The sequence below is a fragment of the Varroa destructor genome, unplaced genomic scaffold (assembly GCF_002443255.2).
Source record: "Varroa destructor unplaced genomic scaffold, Vdes_3.0 BEIS01000005.1, whole genome shotgun sequence".
NCBI lineage: Eukaryota > Metazoa > Arthropoda > Arachnida > Mesostigmata > Varroidae > Varroa > Varroa destructor.
In genome coordinates, this window is record NW_019211458.1 from 18,833,388 (window position 1) to 18,854,822 (window position 21,435).

The 21,435-nt window shown below is 39.3% G+C and overlaps 4 protein-coding genes across 14 annotated transcripts; 2 read left to right on the forward strand and 2 right to left on the reverse strand.

Annotated features, from left to right (window-relative positions):
• Positions 1-931: 931 nt before the first annotated feature.
• On the reverse strand, positions 932-6,234 carry Sou (required for meiotic nuclear division 5 protein souji). 2 transcript variants are annotated; one of them, XM_022806567.2, is made up of 7 exons: positions 5,623-6,234; positions 5,015-5,154; positions 4,405-4,588; positions 3,802-4,190; positions 3,245-3,406; positions 2,851-3,005; positions 932-2,590 (listed from the first exon to the last, which is right to left on the reverse strand). In XM_022806567.2, exons 1-7 carry the CDS (start codon positions 5,756-5,758, stop codon positions 2,527-2,529), a joined length of 1,230 nt encoding a protein of 409 aa, XP_022662302.1. In that variant the 5' UTR covers positions 5,759-6,234; the 3' UTR covers positions 932-2,526. The 2 variants fall into 2 exon arrangements, with proteins under 2 accessions (XP_022662302.1, XP_022662303.1); XM_022806568.2 differs by having other exon boundaries at positions 3,802-4,139; positions 5,623-6,229.
• A 415-nt stretch (positions 6,235-6,649) lies between these two features.
• LOC111250802 (putative E3 ubiquitin-protein ligase UBR7) lies at positions 6,650-11,913 on the forward strand. Its single transcript, XM_022806569.2, has 6 exons — positions 6,650-7,034; positions 7,761-7,952; positions 8,394-8,530; positions 9,210-9,450; positions 9,591-9,876; positions 10,212-11,913. The coding sequence occupies exons 1-6, from the start codon at positions 6,837-6,839 to the stop codon at positions 10,367-10,369; spliced, it is 1,212 nt and encodes a 403-aa protein (XP_022662304.1). The 5' UTR covers positions 6,650-6,836; the 3' UTR covers positions 10,370-11,913.
• Positions 11,523-17,047, reverse strand: LOC111250803 (JNK1/MAPK8-associated membrane protein). 3 transcript variants are annotated; one of them, XM_022806571.2, is made up of 5 exons: positions 15,225-17,043; positions 14,150-14,295; positions 13,790-14,002; positions 13,103-13,245; positions 11,523-12,877 (listed from the first exon to the last, which is right to left on the reverse strand). In XM_022806571.2, exons 1-5 carry the CDS (start codon positions 15,354-15,356, stop codon positions 12,588-12,590), a joined length of 924 nt encoding a protein of 307 aa, XP_022662306.1. In that variant the 5' UTR covers positions 15,357-17,043; the 3' UTR covers positions 11,523-12,587. The 3 variants fall into 3 exon arrangements, with proteins under 3 accessions (XP_022662306.1, XP_022662305.1, XP_022662307.1); XM_022806570.2 differs by having other exon boundaries at positions 13,103-13,278; positions 15,225-17,034; XM_022806572.2 differs by lacking the exon at positions 13,103-13,245 and having other exon boundaries at positions 15,225-17,047.
• A 617-nt stretch (positions 17,048-17,664) lies between these two features.
• On the forward strand, positions 17,665-21,429 carry LOC111250799 (formylglycine-generating enzyme). 8 transcript variants are annotated; one of them, XM_022806564.2, is made up of 7 exons: positions 17,665-18,059; positions 18,810-18,883; positions 19,060-19,284; positions 19,587-19,829; positions 20,068-20,234; positions 20,434-20,575; positions 21,083-21,429. In XM_022806564.2, the coding sequence occupies exons 1-7, from the start codon at positions 17,863-17,865 to the stop codon at positions 21,328-21,330; spliced, it is 1,296 nt and encodes a 431-aa protein (XP_022662299.1). In that variant the 5' UTR covers positions 17,665-17,862; the 3' UTR covers positions 21,331-21,429. The 8 variants fall into 8 exon arrangements, with proteins under 8 accessions (XP_022662299.1, XP_086845288.1, XP_022662301.1 ...); XM_086989162.1 differs by having other exon boundaries at positions 17,668-18,059; positions 19,068-19,284; XM_022806566.2 differs by having other exon boundaries at positions 17,669-18,059; positions 18,785-18,883.
• The last annotated feature ends 6 nt before the right edge of the window (positions 21,430-21,435 follow it).

Consider the following 21,435-nt stretch of genomic DNA (forward strand, 5'->3'; position numbering starts at 1 on the left):
AACATAATTTGTTGCCGCCTTACTTAGCAAACATGTCTTTTCTGCATTCATGCGTATACTAGCATTTAATTATTTCAACCGCAGCTAGAGTTTGTTATGCGCTATTGCATCAGCGTGCAGCAGTGTAAAAGACTTTCTTAATGCAGCGGAGTGTAGCATTAATTCCTATGCCTCCGATTACATAGCTTTTTCGTAGTCTATATCATTCCAGAATTATTGCGCAGAACAAACTTCAATTTGATATACAGTCTTCTAGATTTATTGCGAGGTTTAGCTTGTGGAAGAATTCGCACTGATCTAAAAGCTATCTGAAGCAATGTGAACAAGTTATGCCGAGACATTAATTTGTCTAGCAGTTCATTAAAGATAAAAAGAAGATAAGAAAAAAAACATAGAACATTTTGAAAACAATCTTTTCTAAAAAAGTAAATTACAAAAAAATGATGAGAAATGGTGTAAAATGGTTATTTCATTATTATCTGAGAAACTTACAATATGAAAATAGCAGCTAATCAAGTTCTCGAATTTTGATCCCTCTGACCTGTTTAGAGTCGAAATTAGAAAAATATAAATTAAAAAACACGCTGATGGATGAAAGATACAGTGCATACCCAATGTTTGTCTCCATATGCATGCACGGACATATTAGCCTAAAATCGTAGGTTTTATATTTTATAGTGTAAAAATATGATATTTCATAGGTTTTAGCGTGTTCAAAAAATCCTAAAAAGTGTTTGTCGCTACCAATCTTTATCAGGTCTATGAGAATTAGTGCTTAAATAGTTTCAGTTACTAAATTTTAATTCAGTTTACTTCATTTACTGGTGCACACTAAGGCTGCCTTGGGCTCTGTTCTTCAATGCTTTGTTAATAACGAGCAAACTGGTTACTTTGACACCAGTTTTCCTCATTTAAATAAAGACAAACATAGTATTTTCTCTTTGTTTTTATTTCCATGTAACTTTATAAATATAGTTATACAGTGTTGTCATTGCCATTTTTGTTAAGAATCAATATCACCACGTTACGTTCTTGCCGTTATTTCTATCAGGCTTCTCCTTGCCGACACGTAGTTCTTGTACCAGCTTCTGTTCCGGCACAAGGTCCTCATGTCTTTCCAATGTAGTTCGAAATCACTACATCTAGTTCATTATTATATTTTCCAACGCTAGGGCTTTTCTGCTTTGTGCCTTCCACCCATACACCATTATTACTATTAAGTCCTTTCAGTGAACTAAACCACCAAGACCGGAAGCATCAGTATTACTAGTAGTATCTTCCGTCATCTAACATGATCACTCAAAAGTTCATTTCAACTTTCCACATCTCCTTTCGTCTTATACAAGCATCATCCTCATCATTACCGTTATAACATGGCCTTACTAACGCAGTCTTCTTGTAAGTATGCTTAGTCACTGAAATTATCGGTACCGCTTAACATTAATTAGCGTTGTTATTTGATATTATTAATAATCATATCATTACAGCATCGTTTATTTAAACCTGTGGCACATTCTCTGCCCTTGGTGAGCCCTTTTCGATCTCACGCATGTACTTATCCGACGCTAAATTTAAACACGAAAAAAACACTCTGCTAAAAATTAATTTCTCTATTTTAGTTTCTTTCAATCTGCTTTCATTATTCTCAAATGATTTCAAGGTTTATGTAACGCTTTATGTTTTTTGCTTCTCCAGTCGAACGAATCATACTTGCTGCGCTTTTGCTATGTTCAGCTGATCACCAGAGTCGCTTGTCTCTGTTACTATAACTAGTACTATTATGAATATTATTGTGATTATTCTGCTACCACTATAATGGTGATTATTATGATTACTAATGGTACTATCATTATTTTATTATTATTAATTATATTGTCAATACTATATACATTGGTTGTTGGTACAGTGGGTTATTGCTGCTACTGCCTTCGTGTTTCGAGGTTGTTGGTCTGCCTTTTTGTTGATTTTCGTTCCTTCTGTAAATGTGATCCCTTTACGTGGCAGCGCAAGCATTTTCTTTTCTTTAGATTTCCTATACTATAGCCTCGTTAGGCGTCCCATCTACTACCCCGTTTGATTTAGGGGACCGTTCATTTACGCGCACACCGTACATAGCAACTTCTTTAAAAAAAAAAATTAAGTGGCCCCGTAGTGGTTAGTTTTTGCGGTTTTCTTCAGTCAGTTTTCATTTCATTCGATGTCATGGTCACACATTCAACTCTCAGAGTAATGGACACGACACTGTGATCTGTAGTAATGCTATCTCAATAACAATGCAAATCGTACAATGAGTTCTAGGACGAATCATGCATAGCCGTACAAAATCGCATATCACTAATGGTACGTATAACTGATGCGCATGTACCTGCGCGCCGCTCGAACGACCAGTAATTTCTTTCATTGCCTCTTCTCCGCTTTCGCACGCCTAAACGGTCGCGCAGCAATCACCCGAAATTGTATTACCTCTCACCCTTAGCAACTACTGTTAAATAATTGAGACGGCCACCTGCCGTTGCTGCCAGTACCTCAAAAGTGAACTTCGCGAGCATCACTAGGATTCTGCTCAACCGGACAGTACGGACATTTAAGCCTGAAACAATGAAGAAAAAAAAGCAGAAAATGATAAGGAGCGGATATTACTCTGTTACAAAGCAGAATTTTACTATGATCATGTTGTAGCTAACTGCATTATTCTGTCTGGGTAACAATTAGCCCTTTGTTACGACGAAATCAGTTAACGTTTTCTTTGAAAAATAGCAAGGTCTTTAAAGGACCAATTTGTACGTATTCTGCTTCTATTCTACAATGCATAATATGTGCAAATCTGTGCGCGTGCCTTTTGATACGTACTTTGTGGCATTAGCAAGCTTATGGAGAGCGTCTCTTGATATGACGTGCCCGCAAACCAATCGCATCGGCGGGTTGTGATCAGAACTTTGTTGACGCAGAATGGGACAAGCGAACACCGAATGGAATTGACTTGCCCGTCCTAACTGAATCTCAATCTACACCAAAAACGAAAAAAAAAAACTATATATATATATGTGTATGCTAAGTAAAATCAGAAAACAGGTTTCTAAACTTATAACTTTTATAAGCTTAATAGGAGAAGCAAACTTCATTAATCTATCGACTATTCCAATCAAAGAAAATCTTTGCAATCATTAACTACAAACTTGAATCGTTTTGCGTTAATAACGAGCAAAAATGTCATATGGCACAAATGAATAATACCAGGACTTACCGGCAATTCGTCCATTCCACACCAGACATTAACTTGTCGTTGCTGCATCACTTGCTTGATACTTAATAACGAAGGTACGGCTGTGCAGCCAGCATTGACACAAACCGACAACGGACTTTCAACAGATAGACCTAACAAAGTGCATGCATCCCGAGAAAACACCTGGAATATATAGAAGCTAGAGATATTAAGCAATCGTAGTGCAACTAGTAGTAGCAATAAAAATGCAGATCAGTCACGCTAATTAATATGTCGTGTATTAATACAAACGAACTTTTCATATTATAATGCTTTACAGGAAACCACTCCAGGATTCAGAGAAGGTCACCTGCCAAAAAAGCGCTGGGCATCTGATAAAGAATATTGATTGGAATATTTGCCAATAGTTACTAAGTCACTACAATTTAGTTTACATTCTATAATATTTTGGCCATCATTTTTCTTTAAACATTTTAACTAAATTTATTAACGTAAATGCGTTACTAAATAACTCACTTCAATTATCAACTTTTATAAGTATAATTCTATGCTAACAAAAAGCCTACTTCTGCCTCTACCTGACAAATGTCCGTCCAGAGTGCACTGTCCAATAGATGGCCGTACGGGCTATTGGCCAACGCTTGCCGGTCAGTTGTACACGTAAAGAGAAGACACCCCATCAGGGTTTGGATGTCCTTCTTGTGTCGTTCGGCCAACTGCTGTAAATGTTGCCTTGCGTAGGCAACGACTTCAGCAGATGTAGCACCTCCTACTAAAAGCCGTACAAACTGCAACCGATGCAGTTTTAATTCTAATTCGGAATTTTGCGCGTTTAACCGCTCCCGATGTAAGTTGACCCACTCGAGGGCCGGCTGAAGGTCGCGACGACGAAGTGAATCGAGGATGCGGTTAAGTTCTGCAAAGAAAAATGTCGATAACAAGAAACAAGGGCGGGGACTCATATACCCTATTCTGCAATGTAAGAAATGTTTAGCATGAAAGACAACATCTTGCAGTACTTTATGCAATAGGGTTGGTCACTGAATTTTGTCCACAGCATAATCTGCTTCAAAATATTGAAATTAATATTAACGACACAAGTGATGCTTTTTGGTGCTTCTCCAATGAGCATCAACCGGTGAGTTTTAATTATTCATTATTATAAGCAGATTCAAGCATACCTGTAAAAGGCTCCCTATAGTTTTGCGGAAGCTGTATGTTGGCCTCTCTTACAAGTTCTTCGGCTATATCAAGGTAGCCTTTGCGGAGAAAATGTTCACATACTACCTGATTGACCATAGCCTGTGATTTTTCGTCTTCGAATACGCCTTCTTTGGATGTCGCTGCGAAGTCTGATATGAAATTCTGGTCAAATGCAGCGAGTACAAAGGAAACAAAAGCCGACAAACCAAGACATTAGCAAAAATACAAAAACAACAGATCAATGGAAAGTTGACAAGGATAATGGTATACTGTTGTCATTCGGCTCTGTTATATGCACAACAACAGTACAAGTCCGTTTTCACACTGAATTTCAAATGGATCACAGACTAATGAATACAGATAAATAATTATTTTAGGTCAAGACTATTAATAGCCGTTATATCCTAGATACACAGAGTACGTTACACAAAATACATGACAATTAAACATGAAAGTGATTTCTTATATCGTATGTCTAACTCACAAAATGAACAAACTGCGACCGGGTATATCTTACGTGTGCATCAATAAAACGATTTGTAACTTCTCATCGTTGGCGTACTTTTTTGGGAAAAAAAAGAGACAAACCTTGTCGATGACTTTGCCAACTTTTGACACCGTCCCATGAAGGTCTCTATGTTGTGTAGCTAGAGAAATAGTTACGTCTTTAATCTTCTTTACACATGTATCTAGTACAACAGTGTTGGTTTCCCGGACGTCTCTCTCAACTGTAGTAGGTACAAATATCAGCAAAAAAGCGTTTAGTGAAAAGATTTCAAAATACTGATTAGCAGAGCTGAAGGTCTAGCATTTATCCTTGAGTAAAATGATTCATAAAACACTAATTTTCCTGGTAAAGTAGCTAAGTAATTAAAAAAAGCTGCGTCATTTCCAGGCAAAGACAACTGTTACTGTATATAGTTACAGAAAGTTCCGCACTAATTTTTGTTCTGTGGAAGGACTCGTTTATCTATGATCTATACTTTAAATGCTTCTCTTTTGTTTTTTTGTTATAGATACATCCTAATAAACTTCTAACATATTTGGCTTTTTCCAGTTACATTGGGATAATGATCTATTTGTTTGCTACTCTTATATGGTAATTTTTTAATCTGGTGGAATACACTGACTGGCAGTAGATCGACAACTTAACTTTTGCCTCAATTTTTCAATATATACCTCACAACGATACGCACCTGCACCAATCTCTTGTTCCATGCTAGACACCGTATCGATCAGTTCTTGAAGTGTTTTTGCCTGATGTTTTTCGAAGCTCTCAAGCTTCGAGACTACCTTGTCGACTTCCTTTTCGACAGCGATACAGGCTTCCATTGTAGTTTTATTGGTTAAAATAGCAAAGCTCGTTCAGTATTGTACAGCAAACACACTATAATATTAGCAGTCAACACAGTCAACTGCTAAAACCCTGGTACTAAAACATCGTCAACAAGCGGGCTAGAATCTCCTGTTTCAGCTGCTTTGGGCGCAGTTACCGCTACTGTTGCTGCTGTTACGATGAAACCCACACAGCAGCAGCAGCAGCTGAAACCTGTAGTCAACCCTATAGCCAGAAAACAGAGTCACAGTTTATGGGCCATCGACAGCATCTACCTTTTTAGCATCTGCATTTGCACGCAGATCCATTCACCCAGATCGGACCTAAAAAGTTTACAACACAATATAGAAGCGTCCGTTACGAACGAAGTTATATCATGAAGCCCTTTTTTCGTTCTCCTTTTTGCACCAACAACGTCTGCGGACGGACCGCCGAACTGAAGCGGAGGCTTGCACTCAGCTGGAATCAAACGGCTGCTACTGTTTCATAGTAGGCTTTGTGTTGGCAGCAGGCGGCCTTCCTTTCCAAGCTTTAACAATGTCGGTTGTTTTGATACTCTGTGTGTTTACGAAAAACTAACAAGCCACAACTACGCACTTTCTCTGCCATTTCCATCATTGTACTTGGCCATCCGGCCTATATGTTTCATTCAGCGATGAATAAACTATTCGTCGCGAAACATGCCCATCGAAAAAAGAAACGGGGTTGTCTGGTTGATTGTTGAATGATTTGATTAAGTCAAAGATTTCTTTCTCAAAAGAATACCGTCAATTGCCCGTCATCCCCAAACCCGTACTCCATCTGTTCCAACGATTATAAGATCGATACAGTGAGTGTTTTTGCTTCTGCTCAGTTCCCGGGGTGCGCAGCTCGCGCCAAAAGCTCTTACTGGGTGCCCGCAGCTCATCACTGTATTACACCACTGGCTGTGTCTAGCTGTTCGTTACGTTAGTAGGGAAGAGTCGGGAGCTGCTAGGCTGACATAGCGTTGCTCAACAAGCTCTAGCAGTAGCAGCATCAATAGCAACTGTGAGCCCATAGTAACAGGCACGACAAGAAGGTTTACTGTACAAAATGTCAGCGGACGGTAAGGAAAACGGAGCGAACAGCAGTCGTCAAGACACTTTCGCCAATGAAAATTGGGCAGCTGAGCAGCCAAACAGAGAGGACAGCGTCACCCTGCAAGAAATTCTCGACGAAGAGGAATCGCTGGAGGCTGATGCAGCAGCCGTTCTCGGCGCTTCGGACGCGAAACGTTGCAGCTATGTTAAGGTAATAGCAGGAAGAAACACAGTGTGATCTGTTTTTGGTGCTCTCTGATCAGAGTTAAGACTAACTTTGGGACAACTTTTGTGCTTGGATAAAGCAGCCTCATGGCAAATTCAACAGATGAACTGAGCTCTTTATGAACAACTTTATAAATAAAGTTGTTCCTGAGGGGCAGAAGACAAGAGCAAACGGAAAGTAGAAAAATTCTCGTTCATTAAAAGCCGATATTAAACAACCCCGGAATATTTTAAATAATTGCATGCGTTCATTTTAAGGTAGATTTAAATAGATTGGTCACTTGTATAAGTTTTACCATTATTTTGTGTAAGTATTCATGGACGTGTAATTTACACCCAAGAAAAACCACGTTCTTGAAAATCAAGAAATACCATTTACATGAATGAGGCTTAGCGTATTTATCGGCGTTTCGCTAACTACAGATATGTGTTTTTATGCTCTTTCTAAGAGTATTATTTTTATAGGTATAAAGTCTGTGTTATACGTGTATTATCCAAGTGTACAGCATTTATCAGTACGACAAAACATTCAACAGCTGATTTCGACCTTGCTGAATTGCGACTTTTTTGATATGTGGTTTCCTCAACATCGCTTCGAAGTGCAGACGAATCTCTTGTTCAGGGTCTTCTACGAAGTACCTTCGCTCATAGGTTTTATGTTGTCGTCTTTTTCCTATCCAAAAAAAAGTCTAATCCCATTTTAATTTACCAGGGATACGTCGACAGACAAGCACTTTACGCGTGCGCCACGTGCGCCCCGCACCCAGCCGCCGCAGGGGTCTGCCTCGCGTGCTCTTATGCATGTCATGATGGCCACGAACTTTACGAACTGTATACGAAACGTGATTTCCGATGCGACTGTGGCAACAGCAAATTTCCCAACATGACCTGCTCCCTGTATTCGGTATGTACACGCTTAAAACACAGGCAAACGTTTCGTGTTGAAATACACGCGTTATGTACTCGAGTCAGCGTTGCTTCTACAGTACGGTGGATATATTTTCTGATCGTCGGGTGCTTAATAAAACACGTAAAATACGTATGAAAGTATGTGTACCCTCCTGTTACGTTTAGCTTTTGTGTAGAAGCAAAAAAAAAACATTTGTCAAGACCAAGTTACCAAATAGATAGTTGTAGTCAGCTCAAAGAAAGCTTGTCATGTCGGCAAAAACAATACGCTTTTAATGGGGCAGAATTCGAACGCTTTTGTAGACGACTGCAGCTATACAGCAAACAGTACAATATACAGTTGCTACTATTAAAATATGCGCGATTTAACAGCTGAGCTGCAACGTGCCACTTGAATGAACTTGTATGCTTGGTTGGAATCAACGACTTGCTGCAGGCAAAAGCAGCGGTTAACAACGAAAACTCATACAACCAGAACTTCTCGGGAAAATACTGCCGTTGTTCGCGACCTTACCCGGATCCCGAGCGTACCGATTCCGAAGAGATGCTTCAATGCGTCGTCTGCGAGGATTGGTAAGGTCCTGACACACCGTTGACTAGTTTCTCATATTTCGCACTATCTCAGTAAGTTGTTCTTAGAAGTAGACTAGAATCTATTTGCTACCCACCCTATAGCTCTGCACGCAGGGTGATAATTTCTCGAAAATTCTTAGCTTATGTCAATGAAACGAAGAAATACGACATTTAACTAACACCGTACGAATTCTCAGCAATCAATAACCTATATTTAGGCAAAGAATTCTTTGAGATGATGTGATTACATTATAGCTAATGATAAAAGCGAAACAGAGGTGAACGCAAAGTACCTAATATGAAAGCTACGCATGGTGAAACACGAATTAACAAACGCATGATTGCTCGCCTTCTTTGAGTACTTAGTCAGTTAGGAATGGCGTTACTTTTGACTGTGCCAAGAAAAACGTGTACGGCAATGTGGAATCATACAGATTGGAGAAATAACGACCTGTTTCGTACGGATCAAGCAATTTGACTACTAGTTTTAACTTGCTTTGTAAAACCGAAACGGTAAATGGTATGATTTTTCAATAGGCCAAAATACATTGCATGTCCCTGCCACTATTTTCTATCTGAGTTTAAGCTGGGTTCCTTAGTGATGTTCGTAAATTGCAAAAAAAATACGTCTAGTACTGCCCTGCGTTCGCGATAATCAAGTGTCTTGTAAATTTTGTAGGTTCCATTTGAGTCATATCGGGCTGGCATCGGCTAATTCAGACGATTTTGAAGAGTTGATTTGTGACGACTGCATGAAAGCACATGCGTTTCTTTGGAAGTATAACAAGTTGGCCAAAGACAAGGAGGTGGACGTGAAGGTAGACGTGACAACGGTCGAAGACAACTCTGAGCCAAACCCCAAGAGACCACGACTTGAAGATGGGCAAGGCGAAACCGCAAACGAATCCAACACGTCAGAGGTACGATGAACTTGGCCAGAATAGTTCGCACGTACTCGTATTTTGTATCACCGGATTTAGTTTCATTTGAAAAATAACTTTTGCAGTTATACTATTTTCTTATTTCAGAATATTGTCTTTTCGTGTTTCTTTACTTTTAGAAAACACCAGCGTCATGCACCTTCGCCAAGTTGCCTATAGTTGAACCAATTCCAACGTCAGGGGCTACGTGGCCCAAATCATGGCGGTCCCTTTTGTGCACTTGCGGTGATTGTAATAAAATATATATCAAAGAAAAGTTGTCATTTTTGGCACGAGCTGATGACACCGTGGGAGCTTATGAAGACCGCGGTCTTCGCAAGCGTAGAGAAGATGGTCCTCAAGAGGATCCGTTAATGAGTGCTCTTAATAAGATGGACCATGGCGTCAAGATTGACCTTATCGATGGTGCGTAAACATTTATATAACTATAACGCATTAAATCTGAAACCTACCCGGATATTGTCACTTACATAAGAAAGAACTCTGCAAAAGACGATCACGCTCACATTTGCATTACACGATGTAAATCTAATGACAATGGGAAATAGTTACTAGCAATAGTAATTCATGTGTTTATATTTGTGGTAGAGTCAGTTTCAAAAGAGTAAAAAGATCGACTCATGAATTACATGTTTTCAATACGAAAGAACATGTATCAGTTTGCTAACTGACAAACAATTTGGGCGTGCCTATTGAATCTAACATTTAATCATTGTTATCCTTCGTATGTGCTGTAACAGGGTACAACAATTTAAAGAGTTGCTTGACCGAGTTCCTACGAGAACAGGCGAGCCAAAATAAGGTTATCACGGCAAGGGACATCCAGGACTTCTTTGAGGAGATGCAAAGAAAAAGAAAAAACTCTGCCCCCCCGCCTGTCAGCTATATGTGTCGGTAAATCGCAAGTAATTATGGCGTAGTTGAGGATAATAGGCCAGTTGGAACATCAACGGCAGGCCTCCGTCGTTTCTGAGTTTTTGTAATTGATCTCCGAATGACGGTGTTGTATTTTAATAAATGCAGGTTCCTGTTGTTGAACAGTTTGCCGGTTGGCGCATGCGCATTTGTGATCAGTGCTTTTGGTAGCGAGAAAAGAGATTCATCGCTCTAGATTTGTTTCACCCAACTTAAGGGTGAATTATAGGTCGTTCTATGTTCTTTATAAATCAGCGGGTTACTGGCATCACTTAATCGACACGTTAATGGCGTAGAGTGATATTAAAAATTGAGTACATTTTTCAGTGGTATGTGGAAAATATTTTCTAATGCAAAACTTGAGTTGGTGAGCAAAGCCCAATAAGAGATATTTTAGGTAAGGGCTTTGTATACCGCATGAACCAAATTTCAGCAAACTTAATTTCAGCAAAGCAAATTTTTACCGCATATAAGCAGCGATATATAACTGTAAAAAGAAAGGTTAACGATCGCACACCTGCTCGATGAAATGTAGTTTAACTTCTCTATCGAAGTCAGTTAACATGAAGTATGGGGTTTAGCCTTATCTGTCGAACACCTCGAAATTAACCGCTGCCAATGCGCGAATGTGAGGCGATCACAGACCAATAGCGGCGCAGAATCACCCGGCAAAGCAGCCATTTTGTCAATAAAACAACGGAGACAGCAGGTGAACCGTCAAAACATACAGTCAATAGAACAAAATGACAAAAGGCACAATATTTCCACTCTATGGTTTATTAATAATACTATTGTATGACTCCTAGATATTGTAAACCAAGTGGCAAATATCGGTCTACAGTAATGAAGGGGGCTACGAAGCGAAAAGTCGACAGCAGTGTGTTCATATATAATACCTACATAGATGATGTACGGTAGAATACAGCAAAAAACAACACTAATTAAAATATTATGTATCTTCCCTGCAAACGGGCAGAAGTGGAAGGCGAAGAAATCGACTAACAAATTAATTGTTAGGTACGCGATTGTCAATCAGACGATGATTACTTATCTTAATCATCGGAAGATTCATTAAGAAAAACCGCAGTCATTATGATAGTTATAAATATCTGATAATAATAATGATAACAAGGATATTTTCAAGTGGCTTCATTTGATCAAATAGTTTCTAACCCCATATATTATACTTGGAATCAAAAGTGTTAATTTCACAAAGTGCGTTGTTTAACATCCATTAGCATGCCTCGCATTTTTTATGCTATCTACGGTTATTGTCAGAAATACTAAGGTAAACTATTCGATAACCGGAAATTATATGGATTTAATTGCGTCACATGATTGGTTCGTGCGGAAACGCGTCTCGTATAAATTTTCTTGGACCTCTCCCTTTATTCGAGTGCTCATGTTAATAAACGCGGCTTTCTCCAATGCTCCCACTTTGAGGGCGGCAAAAGGCAGAAACAAACCGTATAAAAATAAAAGGGTACATAATATAAGCTATATACGCGACTAGATGAGCACATCGTATTCACATGTGTTTTCCTTGACTTCTCTATTTCAAGCATTTTGCAACAATTCACTGCATTTTTCCTTACTAAATTACGTTTTTCACATACATATTTATTTTTTTCTACTCCATTCGCTTAGCTACATCTGTGTAGATAACAATTACGATCTAGCTAGAGTGCTATGATACATTAATATCATATAAACAAGATATGTACAGAAATAGATATCCACGTAAATACATCTCATCAGGGTTTTTGGCCTTTCGTTGCATCTTTGTTATCAATTGAAACTCTTCAGAGAAAAACAAGGTAACCATGAAGAATTGTGCTTGTTTAAGATTTTACCGCTAGAAAATATTTCGGAGATTACATTGACTTTACTACTAGTAGTGCTAAAACCACACGGTATAATTCATAACCTATGGCCCTTCATTAGATATTATTAATCTCATATTCCTCTGTGTTTTCGCGTCAATTACGACAAAACTCGCTAAGAGTTTTGTACACAGTTTTTCAAAAGATGTATAACCGTAACACAATAACTTTTAATAAGAGTTAATCTCCGATCAGTTGGTTGTTGGACCGCTGCCCTGTTCCTTCCAACCTCTCGCGCGGTCCTCGTAAGAAGCCTTGTTACATATCCTCTTTCTCACGAATCTTCGCCGCCTACCCACAACAGCTAACCCAGCTTATTTAGTACATATTTAGTCTTTCCGGATCCGTGAAACGAGCTGTGAATATATAGAACAATGTCGGCAGTGGTGCAAGAAGCAGCGTCCAGAACGCGTCCAGCTTGTGCTCTTGGACGGTTGCAGCAACTAGGCCATACGCATGCACAAGCCAATGCGATAAAATGATTAGTAAGTTTCGTGGCTCTAGAGACTGCTGCCGGAGAGCAGTAACCGACTGGTGTTGACGTCCGGCAAGGTGGGACGCAATCGATACCACCGAGACGATCATGACAAGGTACGGGAACGAATAGTCTGCAGATAAAAGAGCACATAATTTAGCGTAAAGTCCTGCAACGGGTTCGCAGAAGAACCCACATAACTTGAAATTATCTAATTAAGTAGAGATCAATTTGTTAGAGATGCGGTAAAATGTTTTTGCTTGGAAAAAATGATAACAGTTACTGAACAAAACGATGAAACTAGGAAGTAATTAATTGCAGGTTACGTTGTTGCTAAGTTTTACAAAAACTTTCTTACAAAGTAGGCCGGCGAGCACGGCGTGACAGAGCGCCATTAGCGGAATGGCGTAAAGAGTTAAGTGGACAGTTTTCCTGGCTTCCTCTTTACTCCATTGTAGACGTTGAATAAGTAGCCCACGTAACAAAATCATCAACACTAGGCTGTATCCCAGATAGACGAAGACAATAGAGTATCTATAATGACATTAGAAGTCAGTGAGTCAAAAATACTTTTCACTTCTGCAACCGCGTTTCATACTTTCCGATAAATCGGTAATAAACCTTGTTGGACCACAGCACAATATATTGGCTTAAAACGTGATGGATCAGTCCAAATATATATATTATTCTAGACAGCAATAAATAGATAAATTTAACTTTCTTTGTTTGTATAAACTCACTTTTTCTAATTGTAATTTACAGTGCGACTCCTAAAAAGTTCCTACCGTAGCATATTTCACCATTCTTATTGTTTCTGACTATTTGCCCTGTTTGATTTATTTTTCAAACTGATACCAAGCTTTCTCTTTAAAGCTTCTTGAAGCCAAAAATAGTGCCATTATTAGAGTATTGATTCGACTACAGATGCTTGTAACCCTATTGGTATCTGAACAAACAAATGTGCAGTAGCTTTACGCTCGGTACTAACGCTCAGAGACTAACTCCTAGTATAGAATACAGCATGTTCATGCCTAGTTGTACCTACAGTGGATAGACGGCTTCCTGAGAACAGTGCAGTGTCTGCTTATAGTAGGGCGAGGGGTTGTGCAGCAACGTGTACCAATCCGACAACTTATCTACTTTACACGTTACCAGCTGAAGGGAACCCCAAGGCGCGAATGACGTCAGAGACAGCAACGCACTCAAAACATTTTCCAGCAGTGAGCAAAGTTGTAGAGTGAAAGCGCGATGACCCAAACTGCAGAAAAGGATCACCGGCAAGGCAACGTTAAAAAAGAGCAACAGTTATCTAGCGCTGACCTGATACACGTGTTTGAAAGAATTGCTACTACTTATTACACTGTGTGTAATATGCTCAATAAGAAATTGAGAATACATTACTTACATTCTTCTAGACCGATCGATGATCCACCATTGTACATCGAGGCCCAATAGAACGACAAATCCAAGATACAGCCAGTCATACACGTTTGGACTCGATGAACACTCTTCGCAAACAGAAACTTCGACACGAAATCCCCGTGGACACGCCTATATGTGGGATTCATTATTGTTGGAAAACTTTTTTCACTCATAGGTATCCTTCAAAAACTATGCATTGCTTAAAATATGTTAGAGGTTACAGCAATAGCCAACGCCAGTCTACAAGTGAGTATACAGGAGACTAACTATGGGAGGCTTAATACTGCCAATAGATATAACAACTTAGCTTACTCCCACTAGAGGGTCGAGCCGATCTGTTTTACAGGCCTCTTTGAGAAGTCCTAGATAAGTCTAGAGAGAACCGCGTCGGGTAGTTCGTAAGCTGAGACATGCCCATGGAATCTGTAGTCTCTTATAGCATTAACCCTTTAAATATATATCCAATCACTAAAGATAAGTTGTTTGCTCCTCAAGATGTTTATTTTGATGTCAAAGGGGAATAAGCACAATTCATTATTGTATGAAATTAACATCTTGTGGACACGACACTTTCGCTTGTTGAGAATACGTTTATCTCTTAGATACACAATTTGCTCCGATTTTCAGAAATAAGGTATTTTTGCAAAGATCCATGCAAGAGGGTAATATAAGGAAACGAATGCAATCCAAGCCTTAGGTGTACATTGCAGTAGAGGATTAATAAGTTCCTAAGTCACGTTCTATGAATAATTTGGCTTCAGTTAAGATATTTGGACCATTTATGTATTATTATGCAATCACATGTCTACATCTAATTTACTTGGTGAGAGCAGACCTTAACAGTCCTAATACCAGTACGTATAAGTTAATTTGTTGGCTGGCCTGCTAATTGCAAGTAGTTCATAGTTGAAAGTCATTTAATGTCACTGTTTTATGAATCATGTATAAGACAAATGCAATCATTTTTCTTATTAGCGCTGTATAATTGCAGTCATTAGCCTAATGAACTACGGAGCCACTTTATACAATTACAAACGGATATTCGAACTGGCACGTACCCCGCACGCGCTGAAGTTTCCAGAGTCGCCTAATCGAATTCTTCCACAGTAGCTACCGGGACAATGAAGGCTCGAAATCATTCGCACGCCCTGAGACAGCATATACCGCGACAGGCTTCCCGCCTGATACATTCTACAGTTTCATATAGCCGACTGGTATTAATACAAGGTTCACCATTTCATTGACCATAACATACGATCGTCGCGTTCCACTAACGAAAAGGATACTTGACATGTCCTATCGTTGTAGATCTTCTGGTATGAATACAGAGCCGGGAGTCGGTCGCACTCAGTATTTAGTGGTACATATGTTTTGATGTTGGACTAACAACGGTCCTCTCTCAGCATACGCTCAACATTTAACTTCCGAATAACATTATTACAATAACATTATTTAGAAGCATATGTTGATGTTAATTCAAATGCAGTTGAAAGGTAAATATATTCGGACAGTGGGCTCAAAAAGAACGTTTACGCGAGTCCTATTCTTGCTGTATAGATTTCTCCATATGCATGGCCCAAATCACATAAAGTCGTAAAAAAGAGTGCAATCACTATATAAAAAAACAGGACTTTGTTGTTACTCGTCTTCTTTCAGTTTAGCTCTGAGGAATAATGCCGTCCATACAATGAAGCTATGCTGATATGACGCGGATTCCTGCCGTCAGCCGTTCGACGGTTAATTTCCCACGTGTTGTATCACATCCTATTCCCACATGTCGTACCCCACATGTTGTATCACATCCTACTCAATTGTTGTATATTCGACTATTTCTTTTTTGTAGTCGTCAACATCTGTTACTCGTGATCTCACGCTGCTATAAAAGACGACAAACAAATAGCGTTAACATACGATGAAATAATTTACATTAATGCATTCGAGATCGATTTTTGACAATATCGATTTCTAAATCAAGGCCGTTTTTAGTTCGCGTAGTCTTATTGACAAGTTGAAAACTGTAAGATCTCGGCTGATTCTAATAGGACTGGCCGTGCTTTCCTAGGAGTGGTATGACTCAATGTACCTTTCATGAAAATGAACCCGTAAATCTTCCGTTTTCCTGCATCACCCATATCGCTGCCGCCCACTAAAGACTACCTATTTAGTGCGCTATGCACTATAGGCGGTATTATTCGTAGCATACACGTTGGCGGATTCGCAGTATGGCCATCTAGCTTCGCAGTGCCAACGCATCTAAGGCCTGCTACTCTGATTTTCCTGGCCTTCATCAATGCCAGTCCTACGCGCTGCGCGTTGATATGCCTTCCCTCGAAACAGAAACAGCAACTGGTATTTTCTCCCGGCCGGATGAGCCTCTGGGAGCGAGTATAGGCCTTCTCCGGCATGTTGTATCAAACTAGCTTGGCATAAGAGTTTACTCTAGTCGCTTTGGTAAAGCGTGGAAGTAGCTGATTTTGCGATATTTCGGATGTGAGCCAGGAACACCCTGATTTCAAACTTGACCCCAGCTTACCTAGCAGTGCTCGCAACACAAACCGTGCAGATATCTTCTCGTTCTTCCTGTACCGACAAAAGAAAAATCGGTGAGGAAACTTGGCTTCCTTAAGAACTAAATGGTCGTTGAGCCGTTTTATATAGCCGCGTCCCACGTACGAGAGTCAAATCACACTCTAGACGGAACGCCTTTCGCAAGTATGGTTGCGCTTTTGGTATCATGTAGTTGGCCGGCCATCCGCGATCTTATTCCGGGCGTCTGCACTTTTTCGGCCGGGTCTCGCGGAACGCATATTTCGACGGCGGCGCCGCTTAATCATTGAAACACTCGGAGAGTCGGCTTACCAGTGTGTCCCTAGCGATCCCACTGCTGCCACCAAAATAAAGAATAGTGGCTCAACTTTGTCGCTGGTAAGATGGAACGCTTTACAGACACTCGCTCTGCATTTATCTAGTCATTGATGCGTATAGTACTTGAACCATTACGGTACTCAAAGAAACAACCGGTTTCGTTAGGATTGATTTGCAGTGAGCTAAAAATCGATGCGATATGAATATCCGAAGTCGCTATGGACGGAAGACCCAAGATAACGCGTAATACCGCGTAATACGCGTAATACTACCACTTGTACAACTGAATATAGCAGCTTCACTAAAAAAATAAACGCTTCAAAATATTCAATTTTAAGAATCGTGTTTCCGTTACAACCAACATGAAGTAGAACTGTCTATCCATTAAGTTTTTTAAAATTCTGAAACGACCACTTGATACCATATTTTCGGAATTTCTAACGTCAGCGATGGATAGCAGCATATTCTTCGTTGGCACCTCTATCACGAGGCACTTCATCAAGCGTATATTACACCTGATTTTATCGACGTTAGCAAATTGGTTCAGCGAATCTGTCACAAGATCATATATATATATATATATATATATATCCTTTATTTTGAAAGAACTAAATACAAATAGCGATACGGCTCCAGAGCTCCCGAGGCTCCTAAGCAAGAGCCACAATCTCGTTCTGTTAATGAACCGGTGATTACATGAAATTCTAATGAAACGTGACTACAACAGCTGGTTGATAGCGAACCATTTGGCGAGCACCCGCTATACAACGAATGTAGTTGCTCACAGTAACTCCGTATAGAGTGGTTAAATATTCAGAACTAGTCATTTTTATGTTGAGTGCATCATGCGCTGTTCGCAGTGTTACTACAGTTGGTTTGCGGCACTTACGAGGAATGAAATACCTTTGGCCAAACACGGCCATTATTAGAGTGTTGTTCACTCACTGTTTGACCACTTGTTGTTGTTTTTCAAGTACATCGCGACAGCAAAGAAACGAAGACCGACATGCAACTGGTGTTTGTAGCTTGTATGTGAAATTTCTATTTCCGTGATTAATATTATAGAAGTGTGTGTAGTATAGTAAGAATATTTAGTTTGTCGGTGTGTCTCAATTTTGCGCGGTTAAAAAAAGATTGATAGAAAGTGGACTGCGTAATAAGCAAATATGGTTAGGATTCGCATTCGTGGATGTGAATTAAGATGTGTACTGTGGTATTTTGTGACGGATCCGTGTACGGTATCCCACTTATATTGCTTTACTGATAAAAATTACATAATCTGTATTAAAATGGATTTGAAATCTAGTTATTACATTTAGGTAGTACAGCGTGAAGAGGCGAGCACGACAGTGTACATACTATATTAAGCCATTAAGCAGACAAATAGTTTTGTTGTTTTAGACTTCGAGTGGGTAGCTACTTACGCACAAAAACACGGCATATCCATAAAACTATTAGAGTAAAAAAAAAATATACGCTATATATAGAGTGGCATCTGTGTAAAAACTGACATCTCTTGCTCTATCGATACATTAATTTCGTTTTATTTTCGTAATGTGGAAGGCTTCTTATATAGTTTACTTTCGTTGTGAGTGCTATTTGGAGTTTTTATGCGGAGCTATTCAAACAGCTATCGTTCGACACGAATCACTGAGGATGTCTTTGAATATACTCTCAGAGGTAGAAAATCTAAGAATGCAACGAGCAATCATCTCGCGTTTTGCTTCTTTCTTTGTTTCTAAAGTTTCCTTAGTGTGTTTGTTGGGCTGTTTGGATAGGGTGTTCGGAGACTGTAGATGCTCCAAAAATCGACCCTCCCGCTTCTCGTTCTCGGAGTCACCGCTCAGTTCAGGCAAGCGTAAATCAACGCAGTGAAACATGAACACAAACCAACAATTAAAAAAAAAGAAGGAAGTAGTAAAAAAACGATAACTCAGCTAAATACTTTTTCAAAGTGAGCTTACAAACACGTTGGCAAATACTTTGCTAATACATTATTTCGGTCTGTTTGACAACATTGCTTTTTAGAAGAACAGCTGGACAACAGAGATGGACGGGATGATCTGGGATTTAGCAGCGACAGCAGCAACAACGCTCAAAATGAAAGAAGCTTATGTTCCGTAGCTACGAACTGCCTGAAATATCCTGAAAATGATTCTACTGCAAAAAACACTGTGAAGAGAAATGGGATGCTATTTATTGAGGGTGGAGACTTCATAATGGGGACGGACGCGCCTATTATAGAAGCGGATGGTAAGAATCATTACTTAATAGGGATTGATGATCCGCCATTTTTCTTTATATAAGTGTACTTTAGCGAATACAAACACAATATATATATATATATATATATATATATATATATATAATGTTCTCTAGGAAAGTGGGGTATATAGCAGTGGTATTGAATACATTAAACTTACGAATTTCGGAGTATGAAATTTAAGCTGTGCGCCTCTATGCAGAATTGGCACAGTATTCATCTGAAGTCTTGAGCCCAATGCGATAAGCCAAAATTGTAGATAATTTTACACTGTTAGTTTATTTTATTAAAGGGGAACATCCGGGACGTCAGGAGCATGTAAAGTCATTCTGGCTGGATGAGGCAGAGGTATCCAACGCAGCGTTCGACGAATTCGTAAAAGCGACCCAATATCAGACGGAAGCAGAAATTTTTGGAGATTCTTTCGTATTTGCTATGCATGTTAAGGAGGAAATTGCTGCGCGCGGAGCGGCGCAAATTGCCCCGTGGTGGTGGAGTGTGACGAACACAACGTGGAGATATCCCGAAGGTCCAGGCATGTATTTCTGTTATTTTTAAAGCATACGATAATCAAATATGTAGCGGTTTGTTGTGCTTTATAAATATCAAATCTAACGAATTACTACTATCAAAGGACGTGTTTATATATATATATATATATATATATATATATATATATACATATATCTTTAGTCCCGTTTTTTAACTGAAATGTGCAACAAGTCATTGCTTCGAAATTACACTTAAGATCAGTAACATTCTGTTTCTAATAGGATCTAATATATCGACGCGAATGAACTATCCAGTAGTGCACGTTAGTTGGAACGATGCCAGGACATTCTGTTTATGGAGAGGTGGCCGCTTACCTACAGAAACAGAATGGGAATTTGCCTGCAAGAAGGCACTGGACGGAAGACCTTTTCCCTGGGACGATACGAAGGTATGAAGGGTTTATATAAACCTTTTTTTCTTCTATAACAGAAAATAGCATCATAATTTACGCACAGATACTGTGAGCTCTTCCTTGTTGCTATTATAATTACATAGTTGACTTATCGTACACAAATTAATAGTCTTTTTTAAGTTTACATTTTTTTTTGTTGTTTTAAATTGGCTTATCTAATTGTTCATATCTCTAGGAAACCGCAGAGGAGCAAAAATCAGCAAACATTTGGCAAGGGGTATTTCCCAAGACGAACACAGTCGTCGACGGCTTTGATGGAACAGCTCCGGTTGACGCGTACGCACCTATGAGGGGATTGCCCATTAAAAATATCATAGGTAACCACACAGATCTGCAATAATATTCCGTATAATAATATTTGATAATATATGAATATCTGCACGTCTCAACCAAACAACAAGCTTCTCAATAAATTATGAAACTCTATAACAGATTTTCAAGCAGATATTCAAAATATTTCAGTAAAGTCCGAGCAAGAAGCTAAAGTGGCTAAGCCGTTCCAGCAATGACCGTTACAAAGAGTCGCCGGAATATTTTTCTAAATAATCTAAATAACTATAATACTTATGAGTTGTAGTAATTTTAGTAATTCTAGTTAAAATAAATTGACAATAAAAACTTAATAACAACAGCGGACTGGAATCCATGATAATGTTAAATACTAAATCTGTGTGCAAAATCACCTTAACTTAGTTGAGAGTATGTCAGAAAATTTTCCATGTTTTAATAATTATCTTCTAGCATGTTACAGCTGTCTCTCATCCATCTGCTTGTACAGCTGTAAATAATAACGACATTATTTTCTTTTTTATCTTCGCTTGCAGGAAATGTGTGGGAATGGACAGAGGATATTTGGCAGACGATTCATGACAAAGGCACAAGGGCCAAAGCTGCCAAAGCAGAGCAGGTTAAAGCGGCACCGGGTGCTACACATCGGGTTAAAAAAGGCGGTTCGTTTATGTGTCACAAATCTTATTGCTTTCGCTACCGTTGTGAAGCACGTAGCGAGAACACGGACGATACCACGGCGTCAAATGTCGGCTTTCGGTGCGCCGCAGATGCCACCGCATAGACGTATTCGAACTTATCAGTATGCATGCGTTTATCACTTTTTTAGCTGTGTTTTATCAAATAGAGAAATTACATCAATCAAGGCCAAATCGAAATTTGGTAATAT